We start from the raw sequence: 23,855 nt of genomic DNA, 5'->3' as shown, positions 1-23,855 counted from the left end.
CGGCGCTGCTCCCGGTGCCCGCTCCGGCTGGCGGGTCGCGGCCGCCCCGGCTCCAAGATGGCGCAGGCGATCTTCGAGGCGCTGGAAGGTAACGGGGGCCGCCGCGCCGGGCCCCGCCGGGCCGCGCCAGGCCGGCAGCGGGGATGCGCCTCTCCTCACTCCCAGCGCCCGCCGGTCGCCGCACGGCGCCGCCGCCGCCGCCGCGCAGGACGAGGGGCCGCGGCGGGGCCGCCCCTCGAGGCCTGGCCCGGTGCGGCGCGGGGGGGGCTCCCGGCAGCGCGGGGCCGCGCCCCGCTCCCCCCTTCACTCCCCCGACGGCGGCGGCGCGCAACGGCGCGGCCCCGGGGCGGGCGAGCGGCCCCGCGCGGCGGGGGCGGGGCGGGACCGGACCGCAGCGGCCACCCCCCGCCAGCAGCGCGGGGCTGGGCGAGCCGTCCGCGGTTCGCTGGGGCACCCCTGTCACCTCCCGTCCGCCGGCCCTGTGCCCCGCGGCACCCCTGCCACCCCCTCCCTGGGCGTCGAGGCATCCCCGCACCGCCCATCCCGGCGCCCTGCGCACCGGGCAGCCCCCGTTAGACCTGTGCCCGGCGTCCTGGGGTGCACCATCACCTCCCAGCCCCTGTGCCCCCTACCCCACGGCATGCCATCGCCTCCCTGCCCCATTGGCTCGCTCCCCGGGCTGCCCCGTCACCTCCTGGGGTGGAGGGGTACTGGTGATGGCACTCCCGTCACCTCTGTCTCTGTGCCCAGTAAACGGGATCCCCAGTCCCCAGGGCACAGATGCGGCCGATGTGCCACACTCCCCGCATGCCCCAGGGATGGTCCCCGGGTGGGTGCTGGCCCCTGCATGCGTGTGTTAATGTGAGGGGTCCGTGCTTTCCGGCACAGCCAGGATGGTGCCCAGCTCCTGTCCACTGGGCAGGCGAACCGGTTGCTTCCGTCCCAATTTAGCGTTGGGACACTGCGTTACAGGCAGGTGCCATCCACAGGGGGCTCTTGGGTGTCCTAAGCTGTGGCAGTTTGACACCGTGCTCAGAGTCAGCCCGTTTGGAAAAAACCTGTTTCACAAGGCTTTTATTTCCTAAATTGGATTACAGACATATTTTCCTTTCCATGAGGGGGACACCGCTGGCTGCAAGGCCTTGCCTCGGGACCGTCGCTCTGTGCCCTGTAAACACCACCTGTGATTGCAGGGGCAGAAAGAAGAGCAAAGAAGAAATGTTTCTCTCTATTTTGTCAGGTTCTGAGGTGCATTTGACAGCGCTCCATGTACGATCAGGTTCCCCGTTTCCTCTTTGCAATCAGCTCCTCATTGTGTGGGTTTTGTAGCAGAATTCAGGAGAGCAAAACGTTTTAGCAAATTAAGAAAAAAAGCATGTGGGTTGTTTTTTTCAAGCCCACGATAATTGGCAGCTTTTAGTAGCTGAGCTTGTTTGTTTTGCCTTGTTGGTTCGATGACAAGTCGATGGTGACTTGGCGGTCGTGTGCGGAGCGGAGAGCGGCCGTGTCCTAGTGGGTGCTGTGGAGCAGAGGTGCATGTTCGCCCGTCACTAAAGCACCTGGTGCTCGTGTCAGCAGAAAAAAAAAGACTCAGTGCATGAAATTCAAGGTGTGTGGGGAAAAGTAGCACCTGGATGAAACGGACAGTCTTCTTTCCCTCTCTAAACTGAGAAATTTTGAAGGGGAAAAAAAAAAAAGCACAAATCAGTAGTCTTGTACTTTTATTCTGGCTTCCCCAAATCACCTTGTTTTTGTCAGGTTCTGGGGAAAGCCTGCTGCTGCCAGGAGAGGAGAGGCGTCTTTATTTTTTTAGGTTTCATGACTGTGAAGAACGTCTTGCAGACTGGTGCTGGCTATAATCAGTGCAGGGGTGATCCAAAGCTTTCTCCTGGAGTCCGGGGAGGGCCGTGTGTTACGTGTGGTGTTGTTCATTTACCTGGTGAAACCCGGGGGACTCTGTGGGCATTCGCGTGAAATGCCAAATGAATGAGGAGCAACATATTTCTGTTGTCCTGGGCTGCTTTTCTCTGGCAGAAGGCTGAATGCAACACCAACAGTGCTGCTGCATCCTTGTCACCTGTCTTCATACCTCAGCCTCTCCTCAAGCTTCTTCCTGCTAGTGGGATCAAGGCGATCATCTGGCTTTTTTACTTGGAAGATCTGGCTATGTGCCAGAAGGAAACCCAGTTGTCATAGAATGGTTTGGGTTGGAAGGGACCTCAAAGACCATCTAGTTCCAAATCCCCTGCCATGGTCAGGGACACCTTCCACTACACCAGGTTGCCCAAAGCCTCATCCAACCTGGCCTTGAACACTTCCAGGGATGGGGCAGCCACAGCTTCTCTGGACAACCTGTTCCAGTGCCTCACCACCCTCTGAGTTAAAAATTTCTTCCTTAGATCTAATCTAAATCTCCCCTCTTTCAGTGTAAAGCCATTGCCCCTTGTCCTATCACTACATGCCCTTGTCCAAAGCCCCTCTCCAGCTTTCCTGTAGCCCCCTTAGGTACTGGAAGGCTGCAATATGATCACCCCGGAGCCTTCTCTTCTCCAGGCTGAACAGCCCCAACTCTCTCAGCCTGTCTCCATAGGAGAGGTGTTCCAGCCCTCGGATCATCATCATTGATTCTTGATGCAAGCTGTTCTTGATTATCCCCATAATACAGTAAACCTGAATTTCTGATCCTCCTTTTTCTTTTGTATCCTGCTAGCTTTCTTCCACTGAAGAACGGCTGCTCCGTTTCACTCTCCAGTTCAGATGTTCCAACAGGAGCATGCAGTGCTGCCTTTGCAGTTGATCAGGAGGTTATTTGTAGAAGAGGAGGTGTATTTTAAAGCAGGGCTTTGATCATTATGAGAAGATCCACCTAGGAGTGCTCCAGCGGCGTTCTGCTGGCGGGGCTGTCCTACGGGACTGGTTGCAGTTCTCCATGCGAGCAAAGGCTTGCAGAACTGGACCTGCAGCTTTGTTGTGCCTCCGTGTGATTTATGTGAAAGGGTTCCTGCAGGCACGGTGGTAATTTTATGGCAGCGTGTAAAGTAGTGTGATCTGCTGCTTTCCAGTAGCTGCTTGTGCCCTCTGCTCCCCAGCAGCTGGGGAATGGTGCTCTCATCTCTCCCAAGGCCTGTGCAGCGTTTGCGACCTCTTCTTGATGAAAGGTGGTTGATGAAAAAGTTGTTCATGGAGTCAAAGTGTTACTCACTTCACACTGGACGTGCAGCAGAAATGAGTATTTAGTGTCTTTAATGCCATGGGTTATGTGGGTGTTCCCCATCAGGAAGGTAACGTCCCAGTTGTCCAGGAGAAATTTAAATGGCAAGAGGAACTTGCGGTGGGAAGATGAGGTGGTGCTTCTGTCGTGCTGTTCCTTCATGCTGTGATCTGTTGCGGCGTTTTGCTGTCCTTCCTGCTCTGTTTGTCAGGAGCTGTCCTCACCTCGCTGCTTGGGAACAATCGGACCGATAGATTTCCTTTTTGCTGTGGCACGTAATTCTGAGTTCAGAGCTTTACAGTTTTGTTTTGCAAAAACTTTGAAGAAAAGTGGTAAGCAACCTCGGAACCCCCCACTTTTCAAAGTAAAACATACGACCCTGGCATGCCATTTGTTTTATTTATGGGTTCCTTGTCATAAAGGAATGGTAGGGAGGAGCAGTGCATAAAAATCACTCTTTTTTCACTATTTCTTTTTCCATAAACAGGTTGTTCTACGTGTCTTTACATCTGATTTCAAAAAAGAGTGTGTTGTGTTGGGCTTAATCTACCGGTCGCATGCTGCTGGCCAGGTTGCCCCCCTAGATGAGCAGTCCCCATCTTCTGTATTTATCTGGAATATTTTAGAACGTTTTAGCTGTAGTGGAAAATATTTGTGCCAACACAAGTGAGCTGATTCTGACAACAAATCTGGCTCTGTGCATGTGCTCTCATGGAGTCCTGAGGGAAATGGAAATGAGAGCGAGCGACCAGCAGCTCTTGCTTGAGAGGGGCCCATGGAGGAGCACAGTCCTGGGAGTGGGGGCAGCCACGATCCCGCTCTCCCGCATGTCCCAGAACCGCAGTGGCAGCTGGTAGATGAGCAACTCCCCTCCGAAGCCTCTCTCCTAGGAACCCACGCTCAATATTTCCTTCTTAAAGCTGTCTTGAAATCCTCCTGTAGTTCATAGCCCTGTGTCCGCTCAGATCCGGGAACGCTGGTCTTGAAAACAGGGAGGCATTTCTGACACTGGTGCCGAGATGGAGTCGCTTTATACCAAAGATTTTGTCTTCCGTGAGCTCAGTGCTTGTCTGTGCTGTATCACACTGTGTCCCAGGAGAGATCCATCCAGGCTCCTTCCCTGACTGGCCCGTGACATCCCAAATATCTACTTGTTAGCTCTTTTCATCTCCACTTTTGTAAGCATCATTCCTTTCTGTAGCAAATGCCTGAAATCAAGCCCTCTTTTGGCTTTCCTTGCCCTTCTTCCCTTTTTTTCTTATATCGAAGGAGTGTACGGAGGCAGGTGGGAGTGTTGCTTTAGTTGATAGTTAATGCTGTGAAGTGGAGGGGGATGAGGTGAGAGTGGCTCTGTGGGAGAAGACAGCAGCAGCCGGTGAGCGGTTTCCCTCAACAAGCTCCCAGTGCCTGCGTGCTCCGCGTTCGGGCTGCGCTCGATTTGCCACCCGTGCTTATGTCTCCTTTCAGGAATGGATAATCAGACAGTGCTGGCTGTGCAGTCTTTACTGGATGGTCAAGGAGGTGTGACGGATCCATCTGCTCAAAATGTCAACTCCACTGCCATCCAGTCAATGGGTGAGTCTTGGTAGCACTGGGATAGAGGGAAGAGGGGCAGGGATTGCACATTTCTTCCTACAGCACACACTCCTGGCTGTTGGAACAGCCAGCAGAGCAGCTGTACATGTAGGGTGCTGCTATGGGTGTTGTAAGCCCTCAGTAGGACTAGGCAGAGCAGGAAGGAGGAGACAAGTGCCCAGGTGAGCAGAGATGCTTTTGGAGATGGCCATGACAATAGACTTGACCGTGCGTTTCCAATAAAGGCATGAAGGGAGGGAGCAGCCACTCTCCCTGCCACTAGTGTTTGTTACTGTTCATATTTTTTGTTTAGTGAAACATTTCCTATTTTCTGGGGATGTACAACTACTCCAGTCATTGAGTATCTCTTCTGTGTGAATAAATACAGGAACTGGTCGTTCATGTGCACATAAAACCCATAATACTTGACCAGGACTTGCTGGGTAGATACTGAGTTGTCCCCTGGAGAAGTTAGAGTCTGTGTCCCCAAAAGCGTTCTGCTTCAGGCTGGGAATCAGGCAGGAGGTACAGTGAGCACGACTGGCTTACGTGCAAAATGGTGTGCGCTCGTGTGATTTGCTAACACTGCAAATTTCATCTAGGACGTGGTGGCTGGGTTGTCTTCTTTCTGCTTCTAACGTCCAGCGGAGGCACCAGAGACCAGCAGTCTTGTAGGGGGGTGGCTTTCAGACACGAGCTGCCGTTGACTCTGTGCCCTGATCTGAGTTACTTCTCTTGCTTTGTGCAACCTGAGCAATAAAACCTGCCTCAGCCCACATAATGCAGGTGCCTTGGAAGAAGCTATTTTGACTAAAAGCAGAGGGTGCTACAGGAGCAAGGCTGGGTTGGTTGTTCATGTCTTTGGGATGAGAAGACGGACAACAGGGTTCAGTTTGTCACAGGGAGATGGTGGGTTTGTCTGAGGTGGGCTCAATTGCATCCGTTGACTTTGGAGAGGTTGGGATTGGGGAGGAGGGACAGTTTGGCCCTTTCAGCTGATCTCTCCTGATGGTGATGTCCTTGAGGTGCTAAGATCCAAAAGGTGTCTGTTTTCCTACGGCTGTGGTTGTTACGTGTAGCACTGGGGAATGCAGAAGAAAGCCTGGAGCAGTGATCTGGTCCTCTTAATTGCAGATGACGAAGACGTGTTCCTCTGTGGGAAGTGTAAGAAGCAGTTCAACTCACTGCCTGCCTTCATGACCCACAAGAGAGAGCAGTGCCAGGGAAATGCCCCTTCCCTCTCCACGGTCTCGCTGGCCGCCAACAGCGTGTACACCCCCTCCATCACATCGGTCCAGCAGGCTCCGAGTGCCAGCCGGCAGGTACCGTGCTGCGGGCAAAGGCTCTGCTGCTCTGTCGCTGTGGTTTTGGGAGTGGGGAGGACGTCTGGGTGATGCTTTCAGATCCACTGGTGCCTCATGATGGACCCATCTTCTAGAAGGCTCAGTTGTGGTCCTTTTGGCTTTTGACCTCATGGTTAAAGCTGCCTGGTCCTCCAGCACAAGTGTCTGATAGCCCTTTTTTCAGGACAGGAGAAGTTTTCTATCTTATCTGTTCTACAGCCAGACTTTGGTTCTACTGAGGAGCCCCAGTGCCACCCCCAGTGCCTGGTGGGCTGGCCACGTGGCTGGTTGCATGCTGTGCAGTGCTCAGGGTGGAATGGATCTTGCTGTCCTCTGGGCTGTGGTCTGGCTTGTGAGCAGAAGAGGAGGGCAATGTCTGGCAGCTTCATCCCTGCATCTCTCTGCTCAGTCTCCTGCAGATAAGCCCATGTAATGTGGTGTGCTGAGCATTAAGGGAATGTTCTCCCTGGAGTAACTCTCCTTCTCAACAAACTTCTCAGGAGCAAGTCCCTTGTGCATGACATGTACCGTGCCTGCAGTCATGATGGTTTCTGAAGTGCTTCCAAACTCCTGCTTTTTTCAAGTTAATGTAGTGCTGGTAGATGGTGCTGCCCAGGGCTGCAAACACGAATTGTTTCCACCTGGAAAATGGGAGAGCCTTCCTCCTCTCCCATAATCCGACTCCAGTCTGAAGAGATGAGCCTGACATTCACCATCTGCAGCCAGAGAAGCCTCCCTCTGTTCTCCACCTTTCTTAGCTGGAGGAAGCACTCAGGAAAGGCCTGAACTTCTCTGCGACCAGTTTGTCCTGCAGATCTTGTTTAATAACACCTGATGTGAATTGCAGCCGGTGGCCACTTTCCTGAGCCACTGTGGTATTTTTTACCTTTTTTTCTGAAGAATGTTTCTGGAGCTGCCTTACTGTTACGGTTAGAAGCTACCGTGGACTCAGCAGGAAGCTGTAGATAATTACTGTGGCTCATCTGCTGACCAGAGGCTGTGAGAGCAGAGACTCTGAGGTTCAGTAAAAAGCAGTGTCATCGTTTTTTGATAATTGTTTTGTCTTGTTGCTGGTCAACAAAGCGTCCTTTTCTTCTTTTCTTTCAGCAAATTTCTACGTACATCACTGTTCCCCCATCCCCTCTGATTCAGACCCTGGTGCAGGGGAACATCTTAGTTAGCGATGAGGTGCTGATGTCGGCCATGTCTGCTTTTACATCCTTGGACCAGCCCATGCCAACAGTGCAGCCCCCGGCACAGGTAAGGGGCACGTGTGGGCCCGAGGAGTCCCACTGCACGGGGCTGTGCTTGCACAGCAGGAGAGGCCTGTCAGTTGATCAGACTCGAGAGATCTGCTTCAATGCTGAGTCTTTGGCACCTTCCCAACGTGCCAGCCAGGCTTGGAAAGGAGTGATGGGTGAATGACAGGTTAGCTCTAAGGCATGCTCTCTCCTGGTGTCCTTGTTGCTGGGTGCCCCAATCTTTGTAATGTGGTCTCTGCAGCTTTTTGTTGAGCCCCCATATAACGACTGGCTTCCAGAACCCTTGTCAGTTTGCTCCATGGATCCCTCTCTACCTGGGATGGTTGTTTTGGACTCTCCCCAGGGCTAGCCAGGCTGTATACGCTCTTCCTGCTCTGAAGATGTTCTTTGTAACCAGAAGGATTAGAAGCTTTAAAAACAAAGCAAAAAAAGCAGTGGGGCTTGAGCACTTGGGTTGTGGAGGAGATGCTGTCTACCGATATGCCAACCCTCTGTAAGCCAGCACAGTCTGGTCCAACCTGGTAGTTGGACAGTGCTGCATTGTGTCCAGACATTGTCGCTGTTCCTGCAGGTGCCATTTTGAATTGGGATGGGGAACGTGTATGAGGGAGCAGCCCCTCCAAATCATCGCTGCTGCATTTTCAACGTCTTGTCTGTCTGTCTCTCCCTGTTCTGGTTTTAGAGCAGCTTGAGTATGCACGCTGGGGCTGGCTACCTCTCCCAGCCCCCCCCGCCTCCGCCTCCCCCGCCGCCACCCCCTCCTCAGCCCCCACCACCTCCCCCTCCGAGCCTGGGGGCTCCGGGGCAGCCCAGTGCTGGTGGCAGTGGGGTGGTTGAAGTGTACAGTGCGCCTGCTCCTATGGCACCAAACAGCACGGTGGAGATCCAGACGCTGGGGATGCAGCCCTATCCACCCATGGAGGTAAGGCCAGGGGCTGTCCGCAGGGTCGCTGGCCTCCTTGGCCTCTTCTGACAAGCCAGGCTGCTTGGGAATCGCCTGGACTAGAAATGTAGAATTAGAATCTGGGAAGACGTGTGAGATTATTTGACAGTGATTATTTCCTCTGGGAGAGGTACCAGACAGAAGGATGTCAGCAAGATGACGGGGGTTTGGAGAACAAGAGAAACGGTTCAGAGGGATGGAGGGCTTGGCTGGCACAGGTTTAGGAAACCTGAATGTCTGCTGTGGTCGAGGGGTGCCTGCAGGTGTTGAGAGTGAGAGGAAGCTGAGGTGAGGGGCTCACCTCCCAGAGGAGTGCAGAGCAGCACCCTGCACACTGCAGGCTTAAGTGGCGAGAAAAGCTCAGTCTAAATATCAGTGAGCTGGACAAGGCAGCTTTTCCTGAAGAGAGGCACAGGCAGGGGTGGATTTACCGGTGGGTCAGCTGTTCACAACCTCTACGTTAGCATTGCCATTCACAACAGAAACTACTGGGTGTGACAGAGGTTTGTTGGCCTTATCTTTGTAGCTGCTGCCTGATCTGGAAGTGCCAGTGGTCAGAAATGGATAGGGATGTTGGATACTTAGTGTTCTATGTTAATTTGTCAGGGTGGGCAACAGAAACACCCTCAAACCATGTCCTCACAAACTGATGCCTCTGTCTTTTTCTCTAAGCATCCTTTTCTAATGTTGGTGCTATTGTAAACAGTTGTGCCTTGCCACCTGAAGTTTTATTGTGCTTTCCTTCCCTTCTGCAGTCCTGCCAGGACAGGCAGCAGGGCCTGGAGATCCCTGCCTTCAGGGCTGATGTGAACCCACAGGGTCAGTGGTGATTGTTCTGGAAACCTGCTCTGGAGGAATAAGGAACTCTTCTAGGCATGAGACAGAGATGAGGGACTAGACGGCTCCTTCAGAGTGTTTCTTTGCTGTCCTGTTCCTGCTGTAATAAGTGCTGCATGCTTTGTGATGTTCAGCAGGAGAGTTTCACACTGTGCAGGGTATTAGTTTTAGTTTGAGACACACTGTTGGACTGGTGAACCAGAAATTTGATCCAGTTTGGCAGGAGGCAGAAAACTCAGCCAGACTAATAGCCTGATATGGCAAATGTTGCTGGAGACGGAGGTTAGGGCACAGTATAACTGTGTAGCCAACCTGCTTCCACTGATAAATTGCACTCTTGCAGGTACCGAGTCAGTGTGTGGAAAGTGCCGTGTACCCTTCTCCTCCTGTGTACAGCCCTGGGAAGCAGGGGTTCAAGTCCAAGAGCACCAGCACTCCTACACCTTTGACCGGCGCAGGAGGAGGCGGCGTGGTTGGTTTTGATTCCACCTCCGCTGCCAAAAGTCGGCGCTGCAAAAACGAGAGTGGGCTGCAGGAAGGTACGTGTCCTTAGAGCATTTGCCCTGAACTAACCTGTAGGCCACTGTGCTTATCCTGTAGGGGACTGTCGAGCCATGGGCTCTCCAGGCCCTGAGGGGCGGCACTGGCTGTGCATGCACCTCCGGAGGAGGAACACGATGCCCTGCACGAAGCTGTCAAGAGCAGGTGAAAGCATGGACGTGCTTCTTGTCTGTCACCTGAGCACGTGTGAAGGAGTGTCACTGTGCTACTGCTTGGGCAAGCTTGTGCTAAATCTCTGCAGCTACATGCTTATTGGATCACTCCTGAACTGGGGAGATCCTTCAAAGTAAGGCATTCGAGGTTTTCACCCAAGGAAGATTGCCTAGCCACAGGGCTTGTGGGCGAGATTAGATGGCTGGTCCTGAAGACTCTCTTCCCAAGGGCTCAGTAGACCTGTCGCTGCCGTGTGTTTCAGTTCCTGTGAAGAAAACACGCCTGTCCCCAGGTGAGGCAGGACAGGGGTGTGCCCTGTTACAGGATGGAGGAGCGTCAGATCCCTCACTGGCTGGGCCTGCCCATTGCTGATGTGGTGCACACACAGCTGGCTGAGTGACAAGGGAGGTCCCAGGCGTGAGGTGGCAGAAAGCCACGTGGCCTTCTTCCCCAGGAAGGTTGGGCCCATGAAGTTAAAACCACACAGATGCTAGGCTTTGGCGTTTGCAGAGGTGTGAATGATCATGCAGGCTGCGGTTCTCAGTTCAGAATTTCCTAGAGCAGTCCACGGTTCTACTGTTTTCCATTGGTTTATACCCTGTCATAGTAGAAGATGTGACTGCCTGATCTGGATGGGAGAAATATGCCTATGCTCTGGCTGATGGCTGACCTTGGTGAGTTCATAGGAGAGAGACAGAACTGGGGCCCTTCCTCTCACCAATCCTGTGTCTTTTCCCAATGCCCAGCGTGCTTTGTAGCACAGCTGGAAGGGTCCCTGGAGTGGTTAATGTCTGAAGGTGGTGCCCTGACCCCTCCACTGCTCTCCTCAGCAATTCTAGTGTTAGCTCAGGCTATGTTAAATATATGCTTGTGCCCATAACCTCTCCCTGATATGGCCAGGCAGATCTTATCTTTTCATGAGCCCTTTATTCTTGGTCCTGAATAGATGTGTATTGGGATGAGGGTCTTCTGGTGCAGGGGGCAAGGGGCTGTGCCATGTCATCTCATTCCTGTGTGCATTGTTGCTTTTCCAGGCAAACCCAAGTCTCCCAAGCTGAAATGCACCTACTGTGACAAGGCCTTTACCAAGAACTTTGACCTGCAGCAGCACATCAGAAGGTAATGGTGCCACTAGCCTGAGCACAGCAGAGTGGCTGGGGTGGAGATGAGCACAGCCCTGCAGAGGCAACCTGCACTGTCCAGTAGACCTTGCGTTTGTCATGTCCCAGAATATGTGCTGTGCTGGGAGGTGATCCTTTATCCCTTTCACTTCAGGACACTTCTCCCAGACAGCAGTTTGGTGACTGGAGTGAAGGCTGCATCATGGATGTAATCGTCTTGCTGATTATGGGCTGGGACTGGAGATTGGTTTTCCTTGTTGATGGCACCTTGAAAGCCAAACCTGTTGTCACCTGATCACTGGAGCAGCAGCATCTCCACTGCTTGCCCCTGCCCTTTCCTCTACTCTCCCTCCACAGCAAGCTGCAGCCTTCATGTTTGCAGGAGGGCTGGTGTTAGCAGACCATAAGCCAAGCTCAGTGTCTGTATGGGGAGCTCCTGTAAGAGCCAGGTCTCTGGTGGGAGGCAGATGAAATCTTCAGAGTTTCCCCCAGTGGAGTCTGCTGGACTCAGGACAGATGAGAAGGAACCACTGGTGGTTTTGCTCCCCTTCCTGGCCTGGACTCTTCACATGACTTCCTCTATGTGTCAGAGCCGGCTCTTTCTTCTGCAGCAGAAGGGCAGGGTAGAAGCACCTTTCTGCTGTGGACAAGGGAGAGCAAATTCAAGGAGACCAGGGGCTGCAAGCTAGAAGGCACATGTGTGCAGGGGAGGGAGGAGTGACAGGGAAGAAAAGGGTTGTACCCTTGAGAAAGTAATGGGGTCCTCAGGGTCCACGCAGAGAAACTGACAGCGAATACCCTGATGTTGCTGCAGAGCTTTTCCTTTCCCGCCTCTTCCTTTGATCCCTTGTCATCCCCAGACCACAAGTGTGTTGTCTGTGCAGTAGGCTTTTTTCCCTGGGCCTCTCACAATCCACTTACTCCAGTTAATCAGGTCTCAAGGCTCTGTTTGGCTTGTCCAGGTGCTGATCTGCCAAGTGGAATGCTTAGTGCAGTCCTGCAGCAGCCACCCCACCACCGTCCATGCCTGGGAGCTGCCTCCTCTCTCTGCTGGCTGCTGATATGGTGCCTTCTGCCTTCAGTCACACAGGCGAGAAGCCCTTCCAGTGCATCGTGTGTGGCCGAGCCTTTGCCCAGAAGTCGAACGTGAAGAAGCACATGCAGACCCATAAAGTGTGGCCTCCAGGGCTGGGGTGTACCATCTCCCGCAACTCCATCACAGTGCAGGTCATGGCCTTGAACCCCAACCAGCCAGACGACGAGGAGAACACAGGTTTGCTGCTTGGGGATGGCACGTGCTAGAGGTAGAGCAGTGACGTGAGGAGTCTGCACGTCCCTGCACCTCCACACAGGGAGGCAGGGGAGACAGGAGCTGTGTGTGCTGTTTGCATTCCTCCTGTGGGGTTTAGCAGCACGTGCTACAGAAGTGAGTCACATTTGCTTAACTCCAGCTGGCAGGTGCATCCTTGGGTACCCCCAGCCGTGGTGGATTCAGGTGCTGGTGGAGACAGAGGCTCCAAACACTGTGCCAGGATGTGCATGTGGACAGGGCAAGGTGTCTTCCCCCTTCTCACTCCGTGGCAGATGCAGCTTTGGCAGTGCATGAGCCATGCATGAGCCACGCTTGGCAGTTCTGGTCTAGTGGCCGGACGAGCTGGTGGTTTAGCGTAGCCGAGTGCTCCGACTTGTTTGCAATGTGCAAGTCATGTCTGGGCTTGGTCTGGCCCTGATGGCCAACTGAAAATACTTCAGGCAGAGAAGAGCTCCTTGTTGGCAGGCTGTGTCTGGACACTCTTTCAGCTGGCGGCCTCAGTCCCGGTGGGAGGGAACACTGTGACAATATCTAGGACAAGGACCCGGTGGAGCTGTTCTCTGCAGACATCCTGGACACAAGCTCACAAGCTACTGGCTGGATCTTACCTCCTGTCTCCTTCCAGAGATGGGAGTAAATCTGGCTCTGGTTCCCTGGCAGAGGCCTGCCCTGCTGACTGCTCTGCAGGGCACAGTTATGTCCGTGGAAACAGAGAATGGTTCGAGCAGAGGAAGATGGAGAGGTCAGAGCCCTTAATAATCTGTAGACAAACTTAAAACTACCCTGTTGGAGAGTGAGATTTGTCTGATCTAAAGAATCTGTCTTTGAAAGGAAGGCAGAGCCTGGACCCAGAGCCAGGCCTAGTGTGTCTCAGCAGCATGGTGCTTGCAGAGCAGCTTTCAGAGCTGTCTCATGGCAGGCTGTGACTTTCTCTCTTCCTTTGCCCAGGTTTAACTCAGCCCTCAAGAGACGCTGCACAACCACCACAAGACTTGAGCCCCTTGGACGAGAGCGAGGCAGGCAAACTGGAAGCCAAGCAGGTTGTCTTGATCGATAGCTCTTACCAGTGCCAGTTCTGCCCCAGCAAATTCAACACCTATTTCCAGCTCAAATCGCACATGACACAGCACAAGAACGAGCAGGTAGGGACAGAGGGAGTCCTGTGTCGGTGGCGAGATGGAGATGGGCTCCGTATAGTGCCCTGACTCCCAGGGTCTGTCCTGAGCCTGCTGCTTTCTCCGTAGAGCTGTCAGCACTTCGCACGCAGCCCGGGTCTCTGCGTGTCTGGGTTGCAGCTGTGTGCTCCGGGTGGTTGAAAAGCTCTGCTGCCTCCACCCTGCTGAGTCAGCCAAGCAGGTTTTGGTGGCTAGAGAAAAAGCAAAGAAGTGAAGTCCAAAGTTTTCAGTGTAGGTGGCAGCGCTCAGGTAATGGGACAGCACCACTGGGGTGCTGGAGTGGTTTCGGGTGCTCACACCAACACCACTTTTTCCCACTTTGCTTTCTTAGGGGCATGCCCTGACAATCTGCTTTTGCAGATTGTTTGACTCCCACCAGGTTCTGTTGTCTTCCCCTGGAGCTTTCAGCCACATTTTGATGCTGAGGTGCTCTGCACTGTTCTTCAAAGACCCTTCCTCTGAGGAAGGCAGCAGAGGAAGGGGATGTTTTACCACCACGTTGTGTCCTGCTGCAGTGCAGGGCAGGGTTTCACTTCTGTGCCCTTACTGAGCACTTAATATGGCTGTGGGCACGGAGGGATGCTCTGGGAATTGCAGTGCTGCTTGGTTCATAACATCAGCTCAGCTATTCTCTGGCACAGAGGGTCAAGGGGCAGCGGTCCCTTTCTGTAAATCGCCCAGTGGCAACAATTTCCAAAAAGGAAGGCCATTCTGTCTGTGGGCAGAGGATTTTCCCTGTTTGTTTCCATGATGTGCCACTCCAGTTGCTCTCCCTCCTTCACCCAGGTGTACAAGTGTGTGGTGAAGACCTGTGCTCAGACCTTCCAGAAGCTGGAGTCCTTCCTCGAGCACATCAAGAGCCACCAGGAGGAGCTGAGTTATCGCTGCCACCTCTGCAGCAAGGACTTCCCCTCCCTGTACGAGCTGGGCGTCCACCAGTACTCCCACAGCCTGCTGCCCCAGCACAGCCCCAAGAAGGATGTGGCCGTGTACAAGTACAGTAGCAATCGGTGCTCACAAGGCTTGTAGGAGTGAGTGGGTGCAGAGCGTGTTTGGCTGAGAACGGTGGGGACATTAGAGGGAAGAGGGGACTGTGTGTTGAGCAGCCGTGGTTCTTCTGGGCACCCAGGTGGCAACCCCTCCACCGGGCTGCCAGGGCAAAGTGCTTTGAATGCAAGGAACCTTCCAGAAAGACAGTGAAAGTCTGGGATCAGTTATGTGAGACGATCCCATCACTACAAGTCTTCTTGTCACCAGTCAAGAATGAGATGGGCACAGCTGAACCTGCGCTGGGCTGGGCAGGAGACCCAGGGAAGCCCCTTCCCAGCCTGTTTTCTGTGATTCTTAAACACTGCAGCAAAGGGAATGTGGGTTGTAGAAGCTGTGCCCAGGTAAAAAAAAATTTTTCTCCTGTTGCTTTGCTGCAAAGGGGTCTATTACCTTGGAAAACCTTTCTATTAGTGTAGAGGGAAAGGGTGAGGAGTTCCACAAAGAGCTCTCTGGAGCTTTTGAAATGCCTATGGAGATATACAGGAAGAGAAGGAAGCCCAGAGGATACTGAGTTCACCTGGGAGCTTCATAGAATAAATAATCTGCTGCTTCTTCATAGACCATAATTTCTAGTTATCCTTGCATTGTGGAGCTTCATCCTTCAGCTAGTGGGAATCTTTGAGATGAGAGCCTTGCTTAGTCTGATGTAAGAAAAAGGTTTCACAGCAGATAAACAGCGTGAGTGCTTCTGTATTCATTGTCCATGGTGCACATCCCCATTGCCCATTATCAGTCGGCTTTGGCAGAGGTCTCGGCAGAAATACTGCCAGGATGCATGGGAACAGGTGAGTCAGGAGAGGGCCCAGGTGGTGTGGGACAGGTGGTGGCATGAGCCGAAGCTTTGTGAGATGCTGGAGACTCCGCATGGGAGTGTGTCGCCTTGTGGCTGCCCAGCCGTGGGTAACGCTGCTGCTGTGCCCTAACTCATCTCTCAGCTCCTTCACTGGGAGCTGCTGTCTTTGTGCAATGAAGATGGAAGGAGATGTTTTACGTAAGGTGCAGTCATTACTTAGGGCTTGTCTCCATGAGGAAGCAACGTGGAATATGTGTTTGGGTCCCTGGGTGCTCCCGTGGGTGTCTGTGTGGAAGAGCATTAGCAATTTAAAGACTTCTCCACCTGGTTTCCCAGCATGTTCCCCTCGTGAAGGATGCCAAGTGTGAGTGTGATCTGGCCATGTGGGTTGCTGAGGTTTCAGAGCAACCGGGTGGTGGTGTTACTGTCTGTACCACACTGACCCTGTCGAAAACCAGCCTGGAAGGTGGCTGGTGAACAGGCTGGGCAGCCCTGCCTGGAGTCTGTGGATATGGGATCGGGGGCCGGTGCGGGATTTGCTGGCAGTAGCCTCGTTCACAGGCTCTGTCCTTTCCCTCTGTTTTCAGATGTGTGAAGTGTGTAAATAAGTACTCCACCCCGGAAGCCCTGGAGCACCATCTGCAGACAGCAACGCACAACTTTCCCTGCCCTCACTGCCAGAAGGTGGGTGGGTGACTGCTGCCTGAACCTCCTGGACACCAAGCCAGGGCTCCGAGGGGGGCAGGAACCCTCGGCTCTCTTTCCTCTCCCTTCCTACCTCAGTACGGACTGGCAGGCTCATGAGGTGCTTTTCAGAGAGACAAGAGGTGGTTGCACCCCTGGCCTCCAGCTCTCTGGCCTCAAGCAGAGCACGTTCCTCCCTGCAGTGCTGGCTTTTCTCCTGGGTCCTCTTTGCTGAGCAGAGTTTGTCAGGGGGGCTCCTCTACTCCCGTGACAGCATGGGGCTGCACACTCTGGGCTACTGTCCTTATTTCTTAAAAGCAAATGTAACAGGAGGAGTGAGGCTGGTTTTGGGCAGCCTGAGTGCCCTTTACCTGCTGTGTCTGGCTACTTATGGCTGGAAGGGTTGGACGTGAAAAGCCCTATGTCCTGGGGGAGCTCATACACCTCCATTGCTGTCCTCATCTCCTGTCGCAACAGAAGTCTCTGGGTTCCCCCTTCTTCTTCTCTTTTGGATGAGTGCTCTGTGTCCTTGGCCAAGAGAAACCTGCCTAAGTGATGTGGATGGGACTGGAATGATGCCCGGGTAGGTTTTGGCTGGAAATACTCTTTTCAGCACAGCCCCTGAGGGGGTTTGAGGGACAGAATTTTGTGGGATTTGAATTCTAATAGTTTTTGAAATCCGGACTAAAATTTGGACCCTTGCTCCTCTGTTTATAGCAAAGGAAATGAAAATCCTGCAGTGGGGGCAGGGACAGTCTCAAAGGAGTGACCACTCTGTACTGAGGTAGCTCAGGAAGGGGAAACACACTCCTGCCATGGTTAGTAACCCGACTTTCTTTACCTGTCTTCTCCACTTCCCCCACCAGGTGACAGATGCCCTTTTGAGCCCGGGTGGGTCTCAGCATGCAGCGAAGGGGTTTGAAAGCCCATTATCTACAGCAATATTTTTTACTTCTCTTTGTATTCTTAGTAATATTGCTGTTTTCTGGAGATGTGAGAGGACAGTCCTGGGTATCAGAGCTCCTCGCTCTCCTGTGCACCCGTCAGATGTGTGCTTGCAGCATCTTCATTAGGAATTCACTTACCTTGGGTATTTCCAGTATCCTCATTAGCCAAAGGAACCATTCATACTGGTTTTATAAAGACCATGAATGGGAGCCTTTGGTCACAGATGATCGGGAAGCACAAGCTGAAGTTAACGCCGTGGGAAGGTAGTAACTACTGGGAGTCCTTGCCCAGCCCATCCTGCTGCTGGTTCTGGTGAGAGACCAGGCATCCACCTGGGGTGCTGGTCCTCAGCAGTCTGGTGTTACAAAATTTAGCAGCAAGGTTTCAGCTTATGTGTTTCTTAAGGATAAAAAGGTTTTAGGGAGGGGTGTTTGGGTTTGGGTGTTCTTTTTTTTTGGGGGGGGCAGGCATTTAAAGCTCTGTCTGTGTTTTCCTTGTACAAAACTGAAGGTTTCCAAGAAAAGTCACCATGAGCTTCTTAAGCTTTCTCTACAGGCCACACCTGCCATGCCCGTGCAGGCTCAGTGATGCCCCCTGTATGCTGCTGGCTCTTAGGCTCGTTTTTGTGTGTTGACAGGTGTTCCCCTGCGAGAGGTACCTGCGCCGCCACATCCCCACGCATGGCGGGGGCAGCAAGTTCAAGTGCCAGATCTGCAAGAAGTTCTTTCGCCGGGAGCACTACCTCAAGCTGCACGCCCACATCCACTCGGGTACGGGCTCCCCTGGCACCACAGTGCTCACTGTCTCCGTATCACAGTCCTTGCTGCCCTCTGAAATGCTCTGGCTGTTTTCCTGATAACCAGAGTAACTGAGTTGCTGTACGAGTTATTTGTTGTAACATGGGTTTTAGGAAATGTGTGGGCTTGGTTCAGCCTCATGCCCAGTACTGCACCACTTAGAAGTGGGACGCAGAGGTGGCTTCCCCACTGCTCAGGGTTGCAGAAGCTAAGGAAGCTGGCCCTGGAGAGCAAGAGCACAAGCAGTGTGGAATTATATCTATCCATTTACTCATGAGGCAGGATAGGGGAACTTGGGGAAGTTTATGGAGAAGCAGAGTGGCACAACTGCCGTAGTGAGTCCTGTTCTTCACTAGAACAGCCCTGTGTGACTGGACTCTCCCTGACTCTTGGTCTCTTTTTTTTTATCCAGGTGAAAAGCCCTTTAAGTGTTCCGTGTGTGATGCAGCTTTCAATCGGAAAGACAAGCTCAAGCGACATATGCTGATCCACGAGCCTTTTAAGAAATACAAATGTCCCTTCTCGTACGTAGTGTGTCTTCAGCATGGCGGCATGTCTGGATGGGGTTTGGGAAGGAAGGAGTGTCTCTTGTAGGTAGCCTAGGGTACCTGTCTCGCATCTGCCAATCCACTACTTCTTGGGAAGGCAGGAATGCTGTCTGCTGTTGAATTGGGAACCCAGAAGTCCCAGTTTCTGTCATGTGAGGCCAGATTGTTTCTTCTTAGTTCATCAAGCCTGTAAAATGTCTGCCTTCATGGGAGGCTTGGGGGGTCGTACTGGGGAGCACTGGGGAAGAGCACAAAGCACAAGGTTGCCTGAATGATGGGCTCTCCCCGACTGCTCTGTCTCAACAAGCACTTGGCAACAGGGCAGCTAATGTACAAACCAAAGAAAGCCAGGTTTAGAAGGTGCATCCCTAAATCCATGGCACAGCCCTGGGCCTTCTGAGATAGCCAAGACTGACTGACTTCTCCCTGCTCCAACCACCTTGTAGCTCTTTCCGAAGTACTTCTGCCTGTAGGCGCAATCTTGAACCTGCTGCTTTTAGGAGCGTTCCTAGTGAGACACAGACCACGTGTAGTCTAGCAGAAGCCAGGTGTCCGTGTAGCAGCCTGTTTATTTCTTGCCCCCCCTCTCCAGCAGGACCCATCTGGGTCTAAGGAGAAGGGTTGTGGATCTCTTTATGGTCCAGGATCTGTTTATACATTGATCCTTAGTTGATTCATGCTGCTTACCAGCCTTTGTTGATGTTCTTACAGAAGCCACACGGGCTGCAATAAAGAGTTCAACAGACCGGACAAGCTGAAGGCTCACATACTGTCCCATTCCGGTGAGTGCAGCTCTGCCCATGCTGCTGGTGGTTGGGAACCAAGTGTCTGGGATTTGCTGTGGTGCTGCAGGAGCGTGTTACGGAAGGAGTAAGCCCGAGAAACAAGAGATAGCAAACTCTAGAGGTGCTTCTGCTTTATACCCCCAGAAGTGCAGGATGTTTCTTACTGGTGTTTTCTCTGCAGCGTCCCTGCACCCAGCTAACACAGCTCCTGTGTCGTTTTCTGTGGGAGAATTTTCCACCATGTGTGTTAGCGTGTTTCCTGGATATAGGCCTAAATTCTTAGTACCATTTCTTAGCTTTAGATTTTTTTTTAATCTCTGTTGCTGCAGCCCTGTTTAAGTGAGCTTGCATTTTACAGCTGTGAGGAGCTTCGGGCTGGTTTCTAAGGCAGTGTAAATCTGTAGACAGGGCCTGCTGGCAAGACTCAGAAGCAGAGCTGGATTACTTGGTGTGTTTGCTATCAAAGGAATATCCAGAGTGCTCTGTCCACTCCTCCACGATACCATCTCGCATTCAAAAGGAGATCTCTTGGAATTTGATTCCCTTCTCTCTGTGTTCCATAACTGATGCTCCCACTCCTAATAAAGACAAATAATTTTTTCCCATGCCCTAGGGAATGCTCTGACTCTTGTCTCTTGGGGTAAAACTGAAAGTCTTTTCTTGCGCCTGTCACGTCCAAAGCTCTGCAGCGTGTGATCAGATGGGATTGTGCTGACAGTGATGTGGATGTTTTTTTCAGACTGTACGTTCCCATACTTGGGAGGAAAAAAAAAAAAAGTGAAACTTTTTTTACTTACCAAACACACTTGAAAAAAATCAGAGTTTAAGACTGTTTTGCATTTTCATCTCAATCGCCTGACTTTTTTTTCTGGTGACATTTTAATCCTCTTACTTGAGGCAAGAACTATTGTTTTAGCCCTTCCTAAACACAGATATTCAAGGTGTAGATGCTCACCGTTTTTCCGACTGCAAATTTGCCTGGCACAGTGTCTCCTCAGGCTGTGGGGTTTTTGGTTTGTTTTAATTAGAAAGCTGAAAAAGAATAGGGCATCCTGGGCAAGGAGGTGGCTGTTTCAATCTTTTATCAGGGAACATCTCCTTGGAAGCGGAGATAAAGCTGTTGTGCGCTGCCTTGACGCGGTGTGGATTTTCCTGAGGATCTGCATTAGGATGCGGGGTCTCTAACTGAGCTCTCTCTCTCCTCTGATGCTTTGTGCAGGGATGAAGATCCACAAGTGCCAGTACTGTAACAAATCCTTCAGCCGACGAGCCCACATGATAGAGCATCAGCGCTCGCACACCGGCAACTACAAATACCGCTGCCCCACCTGCAGCAAAGGCTTCACGCGCCACAAGTACATGAAGGACCACAAGTGTCGGCTGGGCTCACCCAAGGACAAAGACCTGCAGCTCAGGAAGCCCCAGAAGAAGCGGGTGGCGCGGGGGCGCAAGGCGGGCCTTTCCCTCCCCAACCCGCTGGGTCTGGCAGAGCTGAAGGACGGTGCCGCTGGGGAAAGCCCCCCGCAAGGTATCCCTAACAAAGAACCGTTCCAGGAGTCGGACGCTGTCCTGTCCATCGTGGTGGGTGGGTCAGGTGCTGCTGACTCGGACCTTGTTCCTGGGCAGCCCAACAGCATCACATCCAATTTGGCCCTGGCAGAACTGCAGAGTGCCTCAGACAGCCCCTGCACCATGCTGGCTGTCCCTGTTTACATCCAGACAACGGAGTGATAATGTGTAGAGCCACTGTGTGGCTGAGGGCTGCCGCTGGGGCTGTCAGACTCGGTGCTGAAATTCAACCCAGTGAAAAAGACCAAAGGTCTTGCGGGGAGGTAGATGGATATGGGAGAGAATTGGCTTTCATCTCCACTTATTCTTCCCATCCTTGGGCAGAGGACTGCTTGGAAGCCACCAACGGCTACAAGGCACTGAAGAGAATGGCTCCGTTATTTCTTGTCCCTCTGCATCACTGGTCAGGGCAAGAAAGACTGAGATCCCTGAATCAGGGTAAGACGAAGGAGCGTGCAAACTTGCAACAAACAGAGCTGCTGAAATCAGGCGGCTTCGCAAATCACAGCCTGTTCCACCTGTGGTTTTTCTGGCCTAAAAGCTGTATTGCCCAGTATTTGGGTGGCCTTTCCGAGAGCAAACAATTGATCCTTCCTAGTGGAAGCAAGTTCATCCTGAGATCCTTTGGGAACACAGATTTCAGAAATACCCTGATAGACTTATCTCTGGTATCTTTCTCCTCTCTGTCTCTATCAGTAGAAAGATAACCTTGTCTGTACTACATGTGTTATAAACACCGTGGACCTCATGTGCCATGTGGAGTCGGTGGGTGGGAGCACATGTGTGTTGGCTCTTCTCTCTGGTTGGTATTCCCTCTACAGAGTTCATTCTTTTCATGGTTTTTCTCCACATCCAAGGATCTCCAAGTGCCTTAGACATCCGTGAGTGAATCCTTGTGACAGTTAAACGTGACACCTTCTGCGTACAGCGGGGGAGACTAAGGCCTGGGTGAAGTGACCTGTCCAGGGTCATGCAGGGAACCTGTGGTGCATCCACAAGCCAGTTTCCTAGCATTGGCTCAGTTCTGTGGGCCAGTGGTTAGTAGTTTCAGTGGGTCACTGGCAGGTGGAGAGCTGGTGTGGTTAGGCAGCAAGAAAATCCAGTGTGACTGGGACAATTTCTTTTATCTGCTTGGCTTCTCTTCTCTGATTTCCCAAGTAGGAGTCCCAAAGCCAGCACGAGAGCACCAAACCTTGGAACTGAAAATTGCCATTGTGCAATGTTTGCTCAGCTCTCCCGTCCTTTCTTGCTGCTCCATGTGTAGGCCAGCTGAGCTGAGCTTTCCCTGGGAAATTTGTGTGATGAGCTGCTAAGTTGTCTGTAGACACAAAACCCACCAGCATTACTGGTCTGACCGGCCTGACCCTGGTGCTTGCCTGCAGCCTGCCTGAGCGCCAGCCCGTCGTTTGACCTCAAGGTGCTCTTCCTGTCTCCTTGCAGTGTGTTTTGCTCAAATCTTAAAACCAGCTGCTTGCAGAGACGGCATGCTGGTGCCGTGCCCATCGCGGTATCTCCTCCTGGTGGCACATGCTCCCAGATTGCACCCAATCTAACAAGGGGTTACGCTGTCACCCCTGGAAGACTGTCACATTGTCCCTGTCAGGATGAGTCCTGCCACCAGTTCGCTTTGCTCATTCACTTTCCTAACTTACTTTTTTGCCCGTTTCACTTTTTTTGTGATGCTTTTGTACCTCCTGCTGTCGGCGGGTGTTAGGAAATGGAGCACAGGGCTTACAGGGGGAGGCTGGGAGAAGGGGGGTTGTTCAGGCTTTAGAAGAGGTTAAGGAGTGGTCTTGCTGCTGCCTGCAGCTGCCTAATGGGGCTGGGTGGAGAAGGTGGAGCCAGGCTCCTCAGAGGTGCACAGAGATGGGACAAGAGGCAACAGGGACGTGTTGGAACATGGCAACTTCTGACTGGATACAAAGAAAAGAAAGTTCTGCCAAGAGGGTGGTCACAGGAAGGAAGCTGAAGAGGGGCTGTGACATCTCAGTACCTAGTGATACTCCAATTTCGACAGAATGGACGTGCTTGGGAGGAGGTGGCTGGGCTGGAGACCTCCACATGGCCCTTCCTACTTATAGAATCATAGAATGGTTTGGGTTGGAAGGGATGGGTGCCTCTGAGCTGAAGGAGTGCTGCACCCACACATCTTCCTCTCCAAACAGACCCGCCTGCAGCACCACAGCAAGTGCCAGAGACCACACAATGGCACTGTATGGTGTGGGTACACGGGAGGGAACAGGAGTGTATTTAGCAAACTATTTCCTGATACTGTTCCCCTCCTGTGAGAGCTGCGTATTTAAAACAAACATCGTGAGCAAATAAACTTGGTCCTTCGAAGCAGACAAGACATTTCACAGAAGCACAGAAACATGTGCCTAACTTTGAGCAACCTGGTGTAGTGGAGGATTTCCCTGCCCATGGCAGGGGGGTTGGAACTAGATGATCTTTGAGGTCCCTTCCAACCCAAGCCGTTCTATGATTCTATAAGCCTCCAGGGATTTTTCCTGTGCATTATTTTGTCTTTTTTCCCTATCTGCCAGTACAATGTTAACAAGGCAGAACGAGGCAGGATCCGTTACGCAGCTTTGTTGCTGAATTCCCACCTGGTGCATAAGGCGGTTGTCTAATCACGTCACCCAGCGCAGTGCTTTTCCCACTTGCTGAGGGCACCAAAAGGCTCTCGCCCACCAAGCACTTATTTGGTTCATTTTTCCTCTTTGGTGTGTATATCCCGGCCTGTTTTCCAGAGCACTCACTAGTCCAGCCGTGCTCAAAAGCAGTGAATAATTTTCGTGGGTGATTTCCAGTGGTAAACGCTATCATTATCCGGGTCTGTTATTAATTAACTTGTTTTCATACCACCCCTGGGAGTGGAGAAGGGGGCGAACTACTTTTCCAGAGATAGAGACCAAGCACAAAGAAACACAAGTATCCAGTAAAGGTTGATACCAGCCTGAGGCACTTCAGACTTGCCTTCTTGTTGGACTTTGGCCTCTCCGTGGGCACTGTGCTCCCACAGCAGGGAATTACGTCCCCACTGCCTGCGCAAACCCGAACCTGTGACTCAAGCGTCCAGGAAATGGAGTTCGCAATTACTCAACGCCAATTAAGCAGCCGTGACTTTGTATTTCGGTACTTGAGTTCGTAAAGCTGGCAAGCTGGGGAAGTTTTAAAAAAAGGGTATT

At 52.4% G+C, this 23,855-nt stretch overlaps 1 protein-coding gene across 3 annotated transcripts; it reads left to right on the top strand.

Annotated features, from left to right (window-relative positions):
• Positions 1-51: 51 nt before the first annotated feature.
• ZNF341 (zinc finger protein 341) lies at positions 52-21,402 on the top strand. Of its 3 annotated transcripts, none has more exons than XM_086623020.1 (15): positions 52-88; positions 4,679-4,786; positions 5,921-6,108; positions 7,237-7,389; positions 8,074-8,313; positions 9,515-9,695; positions 10,920-11,004; positions 12,089-12,279; positions 13,267-13,460; positions 14,280-14,488; positions 15,924-16,020; positions 17,606-17,738; positions 18,178-18,289; positions 19,025-19,095; positions 20,318-21,402. In XM_086623020.1, exons 1-15 carry the CDS (start codon positions 58-60, stop codon positions 20,827-20,829), a joined length of 2,505 nt encoding a protein of 834 aa, XP_086479146.1. In that variant the 5' UTR covers positions 52-57; the 3' UTR covers positions 20,830-21,402. The 3 variants fall into 3 exon arrangements, with proteins under 3 accessions (XP_086479146.1, XP_086479144.1, XP_086479145.1); XM_086623018.1 differs by having other exon boundaries at positions 9,515-9,710; XM_086623019.1 differs by having other exon boundaries at positions 9,515-9,716.
• Positions 21,403-23,855: the final 2,453 nt, after the last annotated feature.

This window comes from Tauraco erythrolophus, chromosome 18 (genome assembly GCF_009769465.1).
Source record: "Tauraco erythrolophus isolate bTauEry1 chromosome 18, bTauEry1.pri, whole genome shotgun sequence".
NCBI classification, from domain to species: domain Eukaryota; kingdom Metazoa; phylum Chordata; class Aves; order Musophagiformes; family Musophagidae; genus Tauraco; species Tauraco erythrolophus.
This window is presented reverse-complemented; position numbering and strand designations above follow the sequence as displayed.